The sequence below is a fragment of the Salminus brasiliensis genome, chromosome 15 (assembly GCF_030463535.1).
Source record: "Salminus brasiliensis chromosome 15, fSalBra1.hap2, whole genome shotgun sequence".
In the NCBI taxonomy this organism is placed as follows: Eukaryota; Metazoa; Chordata; class Actinopteri; order Characiformes; family Bryconidae; genus Salminus; species Salminus brasiliensis.
In genome coordinates, this window is record NC_132892.1 from 31493436 (window position 1) to 31505935 (window position 12500).

General features: G+C 41.1%; 1 protein-coding gene across 2 annotated transcripts in view; it reads right to left on the bottom strand.

Annotated features, from left to right (window-relative positions):
* Window positions 1–12500, bottom strand: part of cc2d1a (coiled-coil and C2 domain containing 1A) — a 29764-nt gene that overhangs the window by 13416 nt on the left and 3848 nt on the right. For both annotated transcript variants that reach the window (XM_072656822.1, XM_072656823.1), the window contains exons 4-17: window positions 12001–12107; window positions 11183–11422; window positions 9714–10026; window positions 9407–9516; window positions 8789–8861; window positions 7684–7785; window positions 7431–7558; window positions 6547–6619; window positions 6298–6428; window positions 5313–5427; window positions 3678–3850; window positions 1156–1278; window positions 691–749; window positions 1–67 (exon numbers count right to left, since the gene is read on the bottom strand). The exon at window positions 1–67 is cut by the window's left edge and continues 50 nt beyond it. In XM_072656822.1, coding sequence (XP_072512923.1) covers window positions 1–67; window positions 691–749; window positions 1156–1278; window positions 3678–3850; window positions 5313–5427; window positions 6298–6428; window positions 6547–6619; window positions 7431–7558; window positions 7684–7785; window positions 8789–8861; window positions 9407–9516; window positions 9714–10026; window positions 11183–11422; window positions 12001–12107 — 1814 coding nt within the window. The remainder of the gene's footprint in view (window positions 68–690; window positions 750–1155; window positions 1279–3677; window positions 3851–5312; window positions 5428–6297; window positions 6429–6546; window positions 6620–7430; window positions 7559–7683; window positions 7786–8788; window positions 8862–9406; window positions 9517–9713; window positions 10027–11182; window positions 11423–12000; window positions 12108–12500) is intronic.

Below are 12500 nucleotides of genomic sequence, written 5' to 3' on the forward strand. Positions count from 1 at the left end.
GCCTTTAGCGTGAGCTTTCTTCAGCAGATCAATATTGTTCATACACTCTTCCGCCAGCTTCTCAAACCTACACACACACACACACACACACACACACACACACACACACACACACACACATCACTGTAGCCAAATGTACTGTGTTTATTCTGCATTAAAGGCTGAAACTGAGTATAAACTACATGGACAAAAGTATTTGGACACCCGCTCATTCATTGTTTAAGAGTATTAAAAAAACATATCCTGCTTTTGTTGGAGTAACTTTCTCTACTGTCTTATTTTGGAGGAGCATTGCTGTGAGGATTTGATTGCATTCAGCAACAAGAATGTGGTCAAGATGCTGGATGATTACCACCACCACCACCCCACCTCACTCCCAACCCATCCCAGAAGTATATGATGGAGCTCCACCATCCATCATCCCAGAGAACACAGGTCTTCTTCTCAATGCTGGGGGGCTTTATTATACCCCTCTAGCCCACGCCTGACATCAGGCAGCAGCATGGTGCCAACAGGGTCATGTGTACTATCTATTCTATTGGGACTACAGGGACTAGACAGGCTGTGTGTGTGTGTGTGTGTGCATCTGCACATCTGTGTCAGCAATGGGTGCAGCTTAAAGTAGCCTAATGCATGGATTAGAAGGGGCGTCCACAAAAAAAAAAAAAAAAGTAAGAAAGTGTAGCCCACCTCGCAGTCTCCGCCACGCTGCCCATGTGAGTGAACTGCTGAGAGTAGCCCAGACATTTCTGTACAAGAGGAAACTGATTAGGGCTGATAAGGATTATTTGACACCAGATCATACGGTCACTCTACGATAGGGCTGGGCGATATGGTAAAAATACTGTATCACAATATTTTACATGTATCGTGATTACATGTAGTCACAGACTATAAACATCAGTATCTACCGATTCTTATAACCTACTGTTCAGATTCTCTCCTGTACTGAATACCATAGTAACTCTAATCACACTGTTAGTAATGAAACCTGCAGCTGATCTGTGTTTATTAAGCACCAACAGTCTCCTCCATATGCTTAGAAAAGCTTACTGATATGATATGATACGATAAAACATCGCCATATTGCCCAGCTCTGCGGTACAGCAGCGTGTTATTAATGTGCTGTATGGTGTTTATTGACCATAACCGAACCTCATGCTGCTGCTTGAGGAGGTCCATGAGCTGGGCATACTGCTGGGCTGAGCGAGGAGAGAGAGGAGAAGAGCGAGACCGAGAGAGCGTGTAATCCTCCTCGCTGACCGGAGCGGCGGGCACCTGCGGGGGGAGGGGATTATTGAAATTAGGAGACCAAACAAATACATAAATAAATAAAGCAATAAAACCTCATTATAAGATCAGAAGATCATAGTTCCATCAGGTAACATTAGCTAACTGGATAATGGTTACTACACATCAGCTCATGTTATCCTAGGCTTCAAATGGAGATAGCTAAGCATTATTAAATGAATTAACTCAGTCAGCTAATTACTACAACTAGCTAATTCCCTATACCTGGAAGCTGGCTAGGAGAAATAGTAGCTACTGGGACGTTAACACCTAGTGCCCTAACAATAGCCATCCCCAATATCGGCCACTTACGCCCTCGCCGCGCAGGATTACAGTGCTGTTAGTAGGGTTGGGCGAAATGGGGAAAATTACTGTATCACGATATTTGAAGACTTTTTTTTTTTCGCCAAATTTTCGCACAATATTTATCACAATACGTGTAAATCACAGACTAAAAACATTGGTAGCGGCGGATTTTTATAAACTACTATTTAGATACTCTCCCGTACTGAATACAGTGATTATTCTTCAACCCCCAATTACACAGTTAGTAATGAAACCTGCAGCTGATCATGATATGATAAAATATCGTCATATTGCCCAGCTCTAGTTATTAGCAATGTTTTTTTCAAGTACCAAAAAACTACAGGAAACTACCAAAAACTTTCCCATATTTTGTTTTTGGGAATGTTTAGTCAGAGCTAGTAGCTGAAAGACTGTCCAGGCTAGCTTGTGTTTTATTTTTATTTAATAAATTAATATAAAATCACCACAGGAGCTCATTACAATATTCCATTACCTTGAAGTACTTTTTTTTTACTAAATAATGATTAATACTGGATGTCTAATACTTTCTGAATAATAAGTAAATACTGAATAATTAGCAGGCACTAAATAATGACTAAATAATGATTAATACTGGATGTCTAATACTTTCTGAATAATAAGTAAATACTGAATAATTAGCAGGTACTAAATAATTACTAAATAATGATTAATACTGGATGTCTAATACTTTCTGAATAATAAGTAAATACTGAATAATTAGCAGGTACTAAATAATGACTAAATAATGATTAATACTGGATGTCTAATACTTTCTGAATAATAAGTAAATACTGAATACAGTGATTATTATTTAACACCCAATTACACAGTTAGTAATGAAACCTGCAGCTGATCACGATGCGATAAAATATCGTCATATTGCCCAGCTCTAGTTATTAGCAATGTATGTGTGTATGTTTTTAGGAATGTTTAGTCAGAGCTAGTAGCTGAAAGACTGTCCAGTCTAGCTTGTGTTTTATTTTTATTTAATAAATTAATATAAAATCACCACAGGAGCTCATTACAATATTTTCCATTACTTTGAAGTACTATTTTTCAATTTTGTAATTTGTCATGGACTATTCAGTACTGGATTTTAGCATGTTTATTTTCCACGACTTTCCAGGTTTTCCAGGACCCATATGAACCCTGTTTGTTGCAAGAATAAAGTTGAAATGCCTCTCTTAGGCGGGATTTTCATTTCATTCTGCTGCATCTGCTGTGCTCGCTGCCTCGAGCTTGGAGAGCTAGCAGCTGTATCAGGTTACGGGCATCTTGGCTAATGGTAACGCCGGTTTTCTCTAACTTAGTTAACAACCTAATTAAAAGGAAATATGCTTATAGCAAATAGCAAATGCTTGTGATGGTGTAGCCAATGTTCTAGTTAGCACAGTGTTGCTAAATGATTGACCTGCTTGCAGTTACGTCACAATGACTAGTGTTTGGTAACTCTTTTGGGTACTGAATAATTAGTGAATACTGAATAATTTAAATTTATTGAATAATTCTTTGGTATGGAATAATTAGTAGATACTGAGTATCTAGTACTTCCTGAATAATTAGCAAATGTTAAATCTTTAAGAAAATATATGAAATATTGGTAAATACTGAATGTCTAACTGAACATACTAAATGAATAATAATTAGATACTCTGTAATTAGTACTTATTGAATAATAACGTATGTAACAGCAAATAACAAAAAGTATTACGAATTGAATAATTAGTAAATACTAAATGTCTAAAACTTTCTGAATAATTAGCAGGTACTAAATAAATACTGAATAATCAATAAATACTGGATGTCTAATACTTTCTGAATAAGTAAATACTGAACAATTAGCATGTACTGAATAATTAGATAGTACTAAATCATTACTAAATACTAAATAATGATTAATACTGGATGTCTTTCTGAAGAATAAGTAAATACTGGATAATTAGCAGGCCCTGAATAATTACTACTTACTGAATAATTAGTAGGTAGAGTAATTAGTAGATACTGACTAATTAAAAGGTAAATCCAGACCCCTGGAGCAGAGCAGAGAAGGCATCACACACCTTGCTGATGTCCACAGGCAGGCCTCCTTTAGTAGCAGCGATCATGTTGTCCAGACCCTTCGCGTTGCGGAGATGCTGAGCGGCTCCCTGAACGTCCTTCATCTGTTTAGAGCGCAGAGCCGCCTTCACAAACTGCTGCCTCCGGCTCAGCAGGAAATCCAGCTGCTGCTGGGCTACACACACACACACACACACACATACACACACACACACACATATATATATATATATATATTTACAATAAAAAAAATGATTGTAAATATAAATGATTGTAAAAACAAAATGTGGCAAGCAGAGCTGGGCAATACAACAATATTTTATCGTATCGTGATAAATGTGTTCGCGATACACAATAAGCTTTTCTAAGCATATCAAGGATATTAGTGCTTAATAAACACTGATCAGCTGCAGGGTTCATTACTAACAGTGTAATTAGACTGAAGGTTTAATCAGATGAAGAGCAGCAGATGTTGAGTATAAACCACTGTTTTCAGTACGGGAGAGGATCTGAATAGAAGTTTATAAGAATCTGTCACTCCTGATGTTTTTTTAGTCTATGATTACATGCATCGTGATAAATATGATGTATGCTATTTTCAACACTTCTTTTAAATCCACAACATGGATAAATATGCTTTTCCTCCAAAAAAAGATATTTATCCACCTCAGGCTTTATTAAATAAAATCCTCATTTATTTGATCATTTTTTTATTCAGACATAGGAGCCATATTTACTATAATACATAACAGCTGTCAGATTTCATCTTAAAATGACTGCACTTCGTTATATGGTCAGTTCTTAACCTAGCACCCATCAATATATATATAATTTATTTTTTATTATTATTATTATTTATTTTTTGGGGGTGGGGTGACAGGAGTTGCGGAACAGGGTAGTGGGGTTGAGCTTGATGGACCAGAACTTGTACTTCTACTTGTACTCTACATGTATCATAACTGTCTTTAAATATTGTGATCTAGTATTTTTACCATATCGCCCAGCCCTACAGTTGTCTGTTTTGGCACACATGCCATTTGCATCCAAAATATCAACAAATAAATAAATAAATAAATATATATATATTTTGTATTATTATTATTATTATTTTTTTAAACCTTTATTAATCTATATTAATATATGTATCCAAAATAATAACATTATCACTTGTAAAAATTAGGTTAGGGTTTGTGTGCACCCCTCAGCTGGCCTTACCACCCCGTCACATGAATTTGTTTGTCTATAAATAATGCACTGTTAGTTGAAACGACATCATCCAGAGGTTCAGAAAGCAAGTTCTGAACTTGGTCCATCAAGCTCAACTGTTCCGCAGCAAAATACGCTATATAAAATGCTCAAATTAATGAGGATTTTAATTAATGAGGCATGGATAAATATCTTCTTTTGAAAGATGAACATATTTATCCATGTTGTGGATTTAAAGGAAATGTTAAAAATAGCACCCATTCAGTAGAAGGACTCAACTACTGCCCAGCTCCTCTACTGTAGATACTAGCTGAGCAATTAGGGAGTAGACTTGCATACAGACCTTTAGTGTTTAGGGGCTTAATACTAACTAATCACATGATCGGTTAGCAATTGCAATCTCTCTCTCACACACACACACACATACATACATTTGGGTCCCAGTTTAGGGTTGCCAGTGGACGCTGTAGGGGTCACCGCAGGCGAGGAGGAGGCTTGTGGAGGGGCTGGAGCTCGGGTTTTCTGAGCGGCTGGCCGGACTGCTGGCTAAGAGCATAAACACAAACATCATAAAATATGATTTTTATTATATAATCACACACCTGAAGACACATCCTCGCTCGTGCCATCATGGTTGGTGCTGTTTTGTTTTTTTTAGGCTACAAGCTACTAACAGTTATACCCCACAAATTAGCACGGTGCTAACTGCATGCCTACATCGTCCCGCACAGCTGTTCAGTGATCTCCATTAGACTCGCTCACGTAGTCTCGGACACGGCAGGACTCACTGTCCTCTATAAACATGGACTAAAGAACGTTAGCATAGCTCAAAGCTGTAGCAGCAGCTAACTTTAGTCTATGTTCTAGATAACAGCGAGTCACACACTGTCAGAAGGCACTATTATAGATAACTGAGCACCTCCACTGCTTGTGGAGAGTGTGTGAGGATTTGGGCCTGCAGCTAGCACCATTAGCCGTTAGCTACATTAGCATTGTAGCTTTTTTTTTTTTAATTATTTTGGTGTCGGAGGGACGCAATGTAAATATCACTCTAATTTAGATTGAACATCTTTAAGATATTCGTAGCAGTTTAGAGTTTAAAGTATTTAAAGCTAACTAGCGTAAACTGATTAGCATTACAGCTTTAATAATATTAACATGTTATCAAGTAAATTAATAATAATAATAATAATAATAAATCTGGACAAAAACTGGTATCAGTGACTAAATGAAGACACTGCTGACGTCTGTGAAAGTCCCACCTCCTGTAGCCATCGGCGGCAAACCCACCCCACCACCGCTAAATGCTGCCAATAGGTGGGGTGTAAGCTTTCACTGCTCGTTAGCTACTTTAGCCTCGGAGCTCCAGCGTAAAACTGCCGCCTGGGAGACCAACTGGTCTGCATTTTGGGTTACCTTCGCCCCCTCCTCTTCAGATCCATCCCCATCCTCTGCATCCGCGTCCTGATTGGCCAGTTTCACAGCAGTCTCCAGGACGCCCATAAAATTCTGATTACTGTTTTCCGAGCCCTGTAGAGGGGGGCAGCCTGAAAGGGGGGGGGGGGGGGGCATCATCATTAGACACACACACATAAACAGCCACAAAGGTATCATATATATACACACACACACACACACACACACACACACACACACGTGAGTTACCTGGTGGCACAGGTAGTTCTGCTAGGTTGACAGGACGTCCAGCCTTGTGAGCTCTGATTGCATCTTGGTATTGCTAGATTCACACACACACACATACACACACGCACACACACACATAAGTCAAGACAGTGTTGCTATATACTGTGATTAATCTGAACAACTAATTTACATAAATCCATCTATTACATTTAGCCCCACCCATTCAAGCTAAAGTTATTAGCACTAGTTTTAGACCTTATTGCTTCATGAATGAGGGGCTACACACAGCAGCCAATCATTAAAGAGATTGTATATATATATATATATATATATATATATATATATTATTTATATATTTTTTATTATTCTGGCACATAAAGCCATATAAAGGTTAGAAGTGGACCTGGTGGCGCAGCTGTCTAAGCGCTCACCTGCAAGCGCATTCAACCATCTAATGACGAGGCGGAGCTTCACGTGACTTGGAGGAAGCACATGCTAGTCAGAAAGACAGAAAGTACTACACTACACTTTGTGGACACCCCTTCTAATGAATGCATTCAGCTACTTTACGCTGCACCCACTGCTGAAACAGATGTGCAAATGCACACACGAACGGCTTATCTAGTCTCTGTAGAGAAGAAGTACTGCCAATAGAATAGGACTATGTAGAGCAGATTAACAGCATGACCCTATTGGCACCATGCTGCCTAATGCCAGGTGTGGGCTAGTAGAGGGGTATAAATATGGCCCCCAGCATTGAGGAGCTGTGGAGCAGTGGAAGAACTGTGTTCTCTGAAATGATGGATGGTGGAGCTCCACCCAGTTCTTTTGGGATGAGTAATAAAGGCTATAATGCAGCAGATTCTGAAGAACTGCTTCATCTGTGACTGGAGTTCAGTTCAGACCTTGACGATTCGCTGGTGCATGCGTGCTTTGCGGTCGTCTCCTTTGCTTTTGGCTGTTTCTGCTGCGTTCTTGTATTTGTCCATGCGCTGCTGGAGGGCCTCTGCTAGGTTACGAGGAGCAGGAAGGGCTAGAAAACACACACATACACCGCTGTAATTTCTGACCTCCATTCTGCTGTGTTATGAGCCGAGTGTGTACAACAAGCAAACACAAGAATCCGACCCACATACAGACACAGACAGACACACTTACGGGCATCTGAAGCTGGTGCACTACTGGGTGGAGGAGCAGCGGCTGGTTTGGTGGATGAAGACTGAGGAGGAGGAGGAGGAGATTTCTCAATGACAACATGACCTGAGGAATTGAGAGAGATAAAAGAACAGGGAGGAACTGATATGATAAATTTGATCATGACAATAAGCCATGATGCATGATTGGATCATCAGTTTTAGGGTTTGTGGATTGGAATGGACAAATGAACAAAATACAGCAGCAAGTAGTGAAGCCATGTCTAAAAATAACAATATGAAATGATTCATTACAACAGTGGGAAATAATATATTAATGATATTTACTGTTACTTAAAATAAATTACACCACAGAATGTCACAATATGTATTTCCAGTCTGCTGTGGACACCTTCAGTACCTCTTGAACACTGAACGACTGTATAATTCCTTACACATAATAATCAGCTCTGGTAACTTTTCATTTTAGTGCAAAACAAAATAATAAAAAAAAGATTATTAAAGACTTGTATTTCTAAAGTTTGACTAACCAAATCAGAATGCTCAATCAGCAGCGGAGCAGTTCATTTTAAGTAAACATGAACAAAAAAAAAAACGAACCAAAACTGCAATAGTGTGTTTCCTGCCAGAACCACTAGGGGGCGCTAGTAACTTAAGCAGTATTGGATCTGGAGATCTACAGATCTGGAGAGCAGTTTCTGGAGAGTGAAATCACTGCTAAAATGTTCTTTTGGGGAATATCACCCAACCCTACACCAACATATCATTGTTGGCTTACAAAAAATAAATCCTCAAAATTGCAACTTTACAGAAACAGAAAGAAACCTCTTAACTTTAAACGAAAGTCAATGTAAAAGAACTATATTCTAAGTCAGTTTGGAGCGTTTCTATTGGTCCGTTCATGATCACATTTGGACACGATAGAAAATACAACAGATTGAAAAGTGGAAAAAAGTAAAATACCTGATACGAGGTTTTGATTCAACAGCAACAAAACACCCTGCATGTTACAGATGCCCATTCAACAGCCCAGCCCAGCCCAGCCCAGCCCAGCCCAGGCTAGTATAAAGCAGTGCACTGCGATGCAACTTGTCATAACATTGACTGACCAGGAGGGGGAGGCAGTGAGCTGGTGTCCATCGGCTCTCCTCTGTCAACGGCCTCTACCACCGAGTCCAGTTTCTGAGAGACAAAACAAGAGACATCAGAGACCACGGGCAGCTCTGCACCACCTATACGCATGACTAGCTCATCATACAGTACTGAGACACTGTGCAGAAGTTTTAGTCCCCTACTCCCAGTTTTCTAATGCAGAAGCTCCAGATCTCATAAATCCAGTAAACAGGAGAAACAAGAGCTTCTCATTCTGAAGAAAGGAAGTAGTGAGATCTTGTCGGTGAGCTAGTCTGAAGAACAGAGCTCGGTTCCTCCAGGTTTCTCCTGGACGCCCCCCAGTCCAGCCAGCACAGCGTGGAGGATGTGTTCAACTCCATCAGCAGCAGCAGCAGCAGCAGCTCACCTGATTTACCATCATTAAGCCCTGATTTACCACCAAACCAGGTGTTGATCTGAGGAGAACTCTAAATAATACTAGACTCCATGAGAGAGGAGAACTTTGGAGATGTTCTAATGAACACGACTATTAGTGTTTATTCTAATATTTTTTACAGGGGACTAAAACTTCTGCACAATAGGGTGGAATAATGTGTGAAGGTCTGGGTGGGTACCTTGGCGATGAGGTAGTGCTGTTTGGCCAGATCTGTGTCTCCACTCTGTTTGGCCTGAATAGCAGCCAGTTTATACTCCCTCTGTCGGCTCAATATGCTCGCCTTCAGATCTAAACACACACACACACACACACACACACACACACACACACACACACACACTTAATGCTAATTCTCTCTGTGTTACTGTTACAGTATGGAGGTGTACTGTGGTTATGTACATTGTGGGGGTTGATAGCGACATTGCTTGTGCTTGTGTGTGTGTGTGTGTGTGTGTGTGTGTGTGTGTGTGTGTGTGTCGGTGTACCTGAATGCTGGGCGTTAGGTTGGCTGGGGGTTAACGGCGATATCGCTGGTGTCTCTGGTGTTTTAGCCACTGCTTTCTGATTGGGCGGCTGTAGGAGCTGAGGCTTGGGCGGGGCTACTGGCCTTGGATCCTGCAATGGCTTCTCATTAGTCCGCTGCGGTGGCGTGTATGCCGGGGCCGGCTCTTCCCTTTCTCTGATTGGTTCAGCTTGCTGTGCAGGGGTGGGCTTGCCTCCGGTGGCTACAGGGGGTGGGATTTCCTCCTCGTTGATAGGTTTACCTTTTTTCACAGATGCCAGCATTGACTGTAGTGTCTGAAATGACAGAATTGCAGATAGTTAGTGGTGCGGTTTCTGAAGATGGTCCTCCAGATCTCCTTTAAAGACTGTTTGATGAAAAACTAGTTGATATGGTTTCTGAATGTGTAGTTATGCACTGGAGATACGAGGCTAATGTAGTCAATAAGTGATGGACGCTTATGTCCACCAATTAGCTCCGTTCTAACTGCATGTCTAAATCATCACACACTCGCCTCAAACCTCTAAACTCGGTAAGTAATCTCTAAAAGACTTCGTCTGACAATCTCAAAATGCTTAACATGTTCTCTGAGCCACAGAAGAACCTTTTTAGGTTCCATAAAGAACCATGTTTTAATGGTGCAGATGTGTGAGTGGGTTTAATTAGGGTGTCTGTGGCTATAATAATCTATCACTTTAAGTTGGATCTCAGATACACTATATGGACAAAAGTATTGGGACACCTGCTCTGTCATAGTTTCTTCTGAAATTAAGGGCATAAAAAAAAAGTTGATCCAGCATCTGTTGGGAGTAACTGCGTCTTTCTGCATTCAGCGACAAGAGCGTTGGTGAGGTCAGGATGTTGGATGATCACCACCCCACCTCCCCAGCTCATCCTACACACACTGGATGGCAGCATCCATCACTCCAGAGAACACAGCTCTTCCACTGCTCAACAGCTCAATGCTAGGGGGCTTTATTTATACCCCCTCTAGCCCACACCTGGCATTAGGCAGCATGGTGCCAATAGGTTCATGTTGTTTATCTGCTACAGAGAGTACTATTCTAATGGCAGTACTTCTTCTCTACTTAAAGAAGCTTAATGTGTTTATTAGAAAGGCAGTCCACAAACATTTGGACATAAGCTGTATTTCTTTACCAGGGATGTCCCAATGCAGTTTTTTTTTTCTGCCAATCCGATCAGAGTACCTAGGGTGTTTGCATTAGCCTACTTCTCTAGGTGACCAGAGAACATGGTTTTGGTGGCTCTGCTGGCTGGGAACATAGTCTGTTAATGGCGCTTAGAGGACACTGGGGATTGCTCTGCTAGAACACAGCGGTAAAAACAAAGGATTGGAGCGATGCCTGATCTATTATAACATGTCTGGATCGGATCGGGATCTGGATCGGATAGCGCATTGGAAAATATTATAGTGGAGGCCCATTGGTCTACCTTCAGGCCTCGATCGTATCTGCGAGCCTTGCTGGTCTCCCCGGCTGCTTTGGCATTGGTGATGGCAGTCTGGTACATTTCAATGCGCTCCTGGAGACGGGACTCCAGGCCACCTGTCCCACTTGGGGTAGTTGGGGTAGATTTGGACGGCAGGTTAGAGTGCTGAGATGGTGTAGGGGCAGGCATTGGTTTAGCAACGGCTTCTTCTTCATCGTCCTCCAACACCTCATTCAGCTCGGCCTGAATTACACAAACAACAACAACACAACAACAACAACAACAACAAAAGAATGAGGACGGAATAAGAAACCAACCAGAATGAACTAGCAACCAGTCTACCAGCCAGCCCCTCCCTAAAGACCTACTCTGAAGCCCTGTCCACACGTGGATCTTCTCGTAGGTTCCCATCCGCACTAAAACAGCACGTCAGGTCTCTGAAAATGGAGCTTTCTGTGTTTTTATGTGGGCGGATAAAACACTGTAGACTGTTGGAAATGCTGACATCACAGTGTCAGTTTTTGCTCGGTCAGTGCTGTTTTGCTCTGTTGGCACAGCTGATGACCGGGCTGCTTCTGTGTGGTCAGCAGAATCAGGTCTAATTACATGTTTACCTGATTTGGCTGTACTTTAGCATCACAGTGTCAGTCCACACACATGGATTCCTCTGGCTTTAGGTTGTTCTTTGTGCTCCTAATTATTTATCAATTAACATTCTCTTGGCATGTGAGTTATATATGTGCAGTTATTAGACTGGTGGGAGAACATTATGACCGGAGTAAACTCAGGCGTTAGATGAGATTTGGGTGTTTTCTCAATACCAGAAGATCAGCATCGTCTTCCAGGTCTCCATCATCATCTCCCTCATCATCCAGGTCCTTCATACACAGAGCTGCCATGTGCTCAATGTCCTCCATTGGGACTGGAACTAAGAGAGAGAAAGAGAGAGAGAGAGAGAGAGAGAGAGAGAGAGAGAGAGAGAGAGAGAGAGAGGGAGAGGGAGTTAGGCATCAGTGCAGGTGCACAAAGAGAGAAGTGAAAAGTACGCTTATCATCATCATTGGTTTCATCTCCGTTCTCTCACATCCCTCTGACCTTCTTCATTAAAGCCCTCTCGGAGATTCGCTTATGACATATGTGCAGTTTTAGGAACCAAAACCACAAATAATTAGTCCTTAAAAACTTTTTTATGCAAATAAGCTGTCCTGCACTATGACTTATCCAAAACGTAGTCTGGGCTGTAGTCAAAATGTAGTCTAATTATACCTTCATAAGGAATGGGTGGAGCTAAACTGCAGCAGGCTGAACATGGGAAAATGCT